This window comes from Leuciscus leuciscus (assembly GCF_965113295.1).
Source record: "Leuciscus leuciscus genome assembly, chromosome: 18".
NCBI lineage: Eukaryota > Metazoa > Chordata > Actinopteri > Cypriniformes > Leuciscidae > Leuciscus > Leuciscus leuciscus.
Window position 1 is genome coordinate 2,826,762 of NC_138742.1, and position 7,500 is coordinate 2,834,261.

Genomic DNA, 7,500 nt, shown 5'->3' on the forward strand with positions numbered 1-7,500 from the left:
GTGTGTGTGTGTGTGTGTGTGTGTGTGTGTGTGTGTGTGTGTGTGTGTGTGTGTGTGTGTGTGTGTGTGTCTGTTAAAATTGAAATTAGATCCAGTGCCAGGAAAGCCACATCCCACCACAGATAAGAGAGAGAGAGAGAGAGAGAGAGAGAGAGAGAGAGAGAGAGAGGAGGGTGTTGAAAGATATCTCGTCTGCTCCTCACACACTCACACACACTCGTCTGAAGGATCCTCAGCCTCGGACCGGATCCCACTGTCTCCTGGATTTACACACTGAAGATTCGGGACGTTTCCGGGCCACAGGAGAGAGAGAGAGAGAGAGAGAGAGAGAGAGAGGGAGAGAGAGAGAGAAAAGAGTCTATCAGCTTTATCCTGAAGGTCAGTGTGTGTTTGTGTGCGTCACTTTTCTCAAAACCTCACTCTTTTACTGCTCATGTGTTTCTCTGGACGCTTTTGAGCATTTAAGCATCGACTTAGACTTAGACTTAGACGCTTCTCCAGACGTTTGGAGAAAGAAAAGCTGAAAGAGTCTCTAGCTCTGGCTATAAAGTGACGGAGACTCATATCATCTGATCAGAGACTCCAGAGGAAACGCAGAAAGAAAACATTTGAGCTTGAAATAAAATAAGTGTTAACTGTAATACAATTAACAATTTAAGTGTGTGTGTGTGTGTGTGTGTGTATATGAAGAGTTCAGATGCAAAAGTCTCTAAGTGCCTTCTGAAATTTTCTTCTAGAATGATAATTTTTATAAAGCTTGTGTATATACTGTAAGTTCAGTCATTTCACTTTAATGGCAATGAAAATTAGAGGCTTTTTCATCTGAACTCTTCATATGAATGAATGAATGAATGAATGATGAATGATAAAATAAACTAAAGCTAGTAAATAAAAACTATATAGTTATATTTTAAAAGAGACAACAAAATTTATAAAAAAATTTAAGTGAAAACAGAACAAAAAATAAAACCTAATTCAATATTGTACTGTATATCAATGGTTAGTTTTGCTTAAAATAACTAGAAAATAAAAATATATAGATGTTTAAAAACTAAAATACAACAAAATTGTTCAAACTTAAACAAAAATACAACAAAATTTAAAATAAATAAATAAATCAAATTCAAAACATGAACCAAATTATAATAGTAAAACGAATAAATACACAAAAATAAAAACTATATAGACATTTTTAAAACAACAAAAACTATTAAAAATGACAAAAATACAACAAAATTACTAAAACTAACTAAAATTAAAGTGAAAACATAAAACATAAAAATAAAATAAAAACATAAACAAAAACTATAATAGTAAAACTAATAAATATACCAAAAATAAAATTACAGACATTTAAAAACAATAAAAACAAATAAAAATGACAAAAATACAACAAAATTAAATTAAAGTGAAAACATAAAAATTAAATTAAATTCAAAACATAAACAAAAACTATAATAGTAAAACTAATAAATATTCAAAAATAAAAACTATATATACTAAATACTTAACAAAAACGGTAAAAATGACAAAAATACAACAAATTTGCTAAAACTTGAACTGAAATGAAAGTGAAAACAGTATATTAAAATCTAACTCAAAGCATGAATACAGTGATGGTAAAGTGACAGATCTGTGTGTGAGAATCAGTGTGAGGAAAAGCACATGATCTGCGGCTCAAACCCAGTTCAAAGTCAATCTGCTGGTTTGATGTGATTGTGAACAGTGTGTTTGTGGCTTTTCATTAAGTTACAATCACTGGCATGTGTGGCGGCTGTTCATCGCATTACAGTCGGAAAACACACGCCAGTCACTTTCACACTCATGCGTTCACAGCAGAGGTCTATGGGCGAGTGACCGGACGCTTTCAAAAGCCAAAATGTGTGTTTGCATTTTTATTAAAGCCTCTTCCATACAAAAATTCAAAACATAAACAAAAACTATAATAGTACAACTAATAAATATACAAAAAAAACTAATACAAATTACAAAAATACAAAAATTACTAAAACTTGAACTAAAATTAAAGTGAAAAAAGAAAATATGAAAAGAAAAGACGAAATATGAACAAAACCTATAATAGTAAAACTAATACATATGCAAAAATAAAACATATTTTAAAACAACAAAAACTAAATTAAAGTTAAAAACAGAAGAAAAAAATCCAATTCAAAAATGAAAAAAAGTAAAAAAAAAACAACAAAATTGCTACAACTTTAACAAACATTAAAGTGAAAACAAAGATTAAAATCTAATTCGAAACATAAATAAACCTTGTATGTGAATGATGGTAAAGTGACAGAGCTGTATGTTATTTTTATTAAAGGCTCTTCCAAAAGAACAGTGCCTTTTGACAGTTTTAACTGTTAGATCACACTATAAAAGATCATTTATAAGTGCATGTTTAACCTAAAATACTATTTCGGTTTTTATACTTACAAATGTCAATGTTATTTGTGAAATTTACCAGCAATTTCTGAGTGAAAATAGTTTCTACACCCTTTTTTGTGTTACAGGCTGGATTTAAAGATCCATATCAAGTGAAAGTTTCCTTGTTTAGTGCTTTTATATGTCAGAGTAAGTAGTTTTATGGTACTTTAACACTGATCCTGGTTCAATATAAGTCCGACTGTAATAAACCCAGAACAGTTTCTCTTTGTTCCTGTCCTGTAGAGACACTGACCCCAGATCTGGTAACAAAAGGAGTCTTTGATCTGCAATGTTGCCCCACAAAACCCATCGGGTCACTCTGTTAATGACGCTCGTATCCTGCCTGCTGATTGGCCGTGGAACCTGTCAATCAAACTCATCCAACAGCTCTCATCTCTCTGATGACCCTGAGTCCCCGGGGTCGAATCGCGTGATCTCTGACCCCAGATCTGCCCAGGGTCGTCCCCCGGCGTGTCTCAGGAGGACGTCTATTGAGGGTTTGTTCAAGTACGTGAACACGGTCCTGTCGTGCGTGATCTTCGCGGTGGGAATGCTGGGAAACGCGACGCTTCTGAGGATCATCTACCAGAACAAGACCATGAGGAACGGCCCGAACGCTCTGATCGCCAGCCTGGCCCTCGGGGACCTTGTGTACATCGCCATCGACATTCCCATCAACCTCTACAAGGTAATAATGAGAGAAACACACACACACACACACACACACACACACACACACACACACACACACACACACACACACACACACACACACACACACACACACACACACACACACACACACACACACACAGTCTCTCCATCGACATTCCCATCAACCTCTACTAGGTTAAACTTTAAATATTAATATATGAAATAATTATTTTATAATATATATATTTTATATATCCCAATAACAGTAAAACTGCACATTTTAGAGTGGCCTTTTATTGTGGCCAGCCTAAGGCACACCTGTGCAATAATCATGCTGTCTCATCAGCATCTTGATATGCCACACCTGTGAGGTGGATGGATTATCTCGGCAAAGGAGAAGTGCTCACTAACACAGATTTAGACAGATTTGTGAACAATATTTGAGAAAAATAGGCCTTTTGTTCATATACACAATCTAAAAGTATTTTATAAAAACAAATAATTCTAATAAATAGTATTACATTTGTCTAATACTTTAAAAACAGTTTACTCATATTTTTATATATATATATATAAATTTGGGATTAAATGGGTTAATATTTACAATTTTGATAATGAATGTATTATCAAAATTGTAAATATTAACTCATTTAATCCCAAATTTTTCCCAGACACAAAAATATCCAAATCATGTGTCATTAGTATCCCTTTGAAACAATCAATCATCATTTTTAGACATTTTCATGGAAAAGTGTGTGAAAAAGTGTGTTATATGATCGGTCACAATTGTGACTGGTGGGATACTGTGTTGTATCAACCATTGGACAGACTGAATATAGGTCTATTTGACCTGTGCAGTGTGTGTGTGCGTGTGCGTGTGCGTGTGTGTGTGTGTGTGTGTGTGTGTGTGTGTGTGTGTGTGTGTGTGTGTGTGTGTGTTGTATCAACCATTGGACAGACTGAATATAGGTCTATTTGACCTGTGCAGTGTGTTTGTTTGTGTGTGTTTTTGTGTGTGTGTTTCTGTGTGTGTGTGTGTGTGTGTGTGTGTGTGTGTGTGTGTGTGTGTGTGTGTGTGTGTGTGTGTGTGTGTTGTGTGTGTTGTATCAACCATTGGACAGACTGAATATAGGTCTATTTGACCTGTGCAGTGTGTTTGTTTGTGTGTGTTTTTGTGTGTGTGTTTCTCTGTGTGTGTGTGTGTGTGTGTGTGTGTGTGTGTGTGTGTGTGTGTGTGTGTGTGTGTGTGTGTGTGTGTGTGTGTGTGTAAAGTTGCAGTAGGTAGGAAGTTAGGTAGCAGCAGAATTAGCTAGCAGAATTAGCTAGCTAGCTAGTCTTCCTTGGGTCTGTGTGTCTGTGTGTAAAATTAGGTAGAAAGTTAGGTAGCAGCAGAAAGTAAGGTAGTACAGTTAGATGTGTATTAGCATGTAGATACAATGGGTTATCCCACCGGTCACTATTGTTGCCGCTGACATGTTTGTGAGTTCTATGACCACATTTAAAAAAGTTGAGTAATTGCAAATGCATATATCAATACTAGACACCTTAAACATGATGTGTACCAAAAATAGTTAATAATAGTATTGTGACTTTAATAGTTTTAGTTCTAGTTTATTTCTGAGGTAAACGTGTGCAGCAGTGCGTCAGACAGACTTATTCTGGGACAGTTATCAGAGTAACACTCATCACACGTTCAATCACACACACACACACACACACACACACACACACACACACACACACACACACACACACACACACACACACACACACACACACACACACAGATAAAGGCTCTTCACTGGTTGGTGTTTAAACACACACACAGGTTGTCCAGCGTTTGAAGTGTGTGTGTGTGTGTGTGTGTGTGTGTGTGTGTGTGTGTGTGTGTGTGTGTGTGTGTGTGTGTGTGTGTGATTGAACGTGTGATGAGTGTTACTCATCGCCAGCAGCTGAAACACACACACACACACACACACACACACACACACAGATAAAGGCTCTTCACTGGTTGGTGTTTAAACACACACACAGGTTGTCCAGCGTTTGAAGTGTGTGTGTGTGTGTGTGTGTGTGTGTGTGTGTGTGTGTGTGTGTGTGTGTGTGTGTGTGTGTGTGTGTGTGTTTCAGCTGCTGGCGATGCGGTGGCCCTTCGACGACAGTGTGTTCGGCCTGTTCCTGTGTAAACTCATGCCGTTCCTGCAGAAAACATCAGTCGGAATCACAGTTCTCAACCTGTGCGCGCTCAGTGTGGACAGGTAACACACACACACACTTTCTCTCTCTCACACACACACACACACACACACACACACACACACACACACACACACACACACACACACACACACACACACACACACACTCTCTCACTCACTCACACACACACACACACACACACACACACACACACACACTCTCTCACTCACTCACACACATTCATCTTAATGGTACGAAACTTGGAAAAGGTTTTGGCACTTGTTATGTGACCACAAAAAAAATCATGGACATGATTCGAACAGGTTAAATGGCCCTGAAATAAACTTGTGCTCCTCGCGGTCAGAGATGAGCGCATTGGAAATGAATGAGAGACGAATTTCTTCTAGTGGAAGCTTTTGGTACTGCAGCCAAACACACTCACTGAACGCTGCATTTTTTAATGCAATTATAAAGCAAAATCGGTGGATGGAAACACACATGCTTTTGTTTATTTTACTTAATATGCTGTTGATGTTTATATATATATATATACACACACATGAACCTTTAGGCATAGGCCTATCTGTACAGATATTGAATGGAGATTTAATTAAATGGTATTTGTGGATATTTTCATATGCATATTATTGTTTCCTACTTGAGTTAGTAAATTGGTATTGTTCAATAAAAAATGTAATAAAAAAACAGTAATGGGAAGCTGTAGTAACTTTACACCGTTTACCTCGTGTGTGTTGGATCGCTATAGTAACTTTACACCGTTTACCTCGTGTGTGTTGGAACGCTATAATAACTTTACACCGTTTACCTCATGTGTGTTGGAACGCTATAGTAACTTTACACTGTTTACCTCGTGTGTGTTGGATCGCTATAGTAACTTTACACCGTTTACCTCGTGTGTGTTGGATCGCTATAGTAACTTTACACCGTTTACCTCGTGTGTGTTGGAACGCTATAGTAACTTTACACTGTTTACCTCGTGTGTGTTGGAACGCTATAATAACTTTACACCGTTTACCTCATGTGTGTTGGAACGCTATAGTAACTTTACACTGTTTACCTCGTGTGTGTTGGATCGCTATAGTAACTTTACACTGTTTACCTCGTGTGTGTTGGATCGCTATAGTAACTTTACACCGTTTACCTCGTGTGTGTTGGATCGCTATAGTAACTTTACACCGTTTACCTCGTGTGTGTTGGAACGCTATAATAACTTTACACCGTTTACCTCGTGTGTGTTGGAACGCTATAGTAACTTTACACTGTTTACCTCGTGTGTGTTGGATCGCTATAGTAACTTTACACTGTTTACCTCGTGTGTGTTGGATCGCTATAGTAACTTTACACTGTTTACCTCATGTGTGTTGGAACGCTATAGTAACTTTACACTGTTTACCTCGTGTGTGTTGGATCGCTATAGTAACTTTACACCGTTTACCTCGTGTGTGTTGGAACGCTATAATAACTTTACACCGTTTACCTCGTGTGTGTTGGATCGCTATAGTAACTTTACACTGTTTACCTCGTGTGTGTTGGAACGCTATAATAACTTTACACCGTTTACCTCGTGTGTGTTGGAACGCTATAGTAACTTTACACTGTTTACCTCGTGTGTGTTGGATCGCTATAGTAACTTTACACCGTTTACCTCGTGTGTGTTGGAACGCTATAATAACTTTACACCGTTTACCTCATGTGTGTTGGAACGCTATAATAACTTTACACCGTTTACCTCATGTGTGTTGGAACGCTATAGTAACTTTACACTGTTTACCTCGTGTGTGTTGGATCGCTATAGTAACTTTACACTGTTTACGTCATGTGTGTTGGATCGCTATAGTAACTTTACACCGTTTACCTCGTGTGTGTTGGAACGCTATAATAACTTTACACCGTTTACCTCATGTGTGTTGGAACGCTATAGTAACTTTACACTGTTTACCTCGTGTGTGTTGGATCGCTATAGTAACTTTACACTGTTTACCTCGTGTGTGTTGCAGGTATCGCGCGGTGGCGTCGTGGAATCGCGTGCAGGGCGTCGGGATTCCCCTGTTCACGGCGCTGGAGATCGTGTGTATTTGGACGCTGGCGGCAGTGCTGGCGGTTCCGGAGGCCATCGGGTTCAAGATGGTCAGTTTCGAATATAACAACATCACCATCAGAACCTGCATGCTGAAGCCAGAGACGCCCTTCATCACG

General features: G+C 38.0%; 1 protein-coding gene across 3 annotated transcripts in view; it reads left to right on the top strand.

The window, feature by feature from the left end:
• The first annotated feature begins 157 nt into the window (after positions 1–157).
• The window catches only part of ednrab (endothelin receptor type Ab), a 12,104-nt gene continuing 4,761 nt past the window's right edge, over positions 158–7,500 (top strand). Inside the window, exons 1-5 of one of the 3 annotated variants that reach the window (XM_082145948.1) lie at positions 158–378; positions 2,517–2,577; positions 2,674–3,118; positions 5,215–5,342; positions 7,302–7,500. In XM_082145948.1, the coding sequence (XP_082002074.1) occupies positions 2,720–3,118; positions 5,215–5,342; positions 7,302–7,500 (726 nt within the window). In that variant the 5' untranslated portion in view covers positions 158–378; positions 2,517–2,577; positions 2,674–2,719. Of the gene's footprint in view, positions 379–2,516; positions 2,578–2,649; positions 3,119–5,214; positions 5,343–7,301 lie in introns of all 3 variants that reach the window. The other 2 variants (XM_082145947.1, XM_082145949.1) reach the window with 2 other exon arrangements.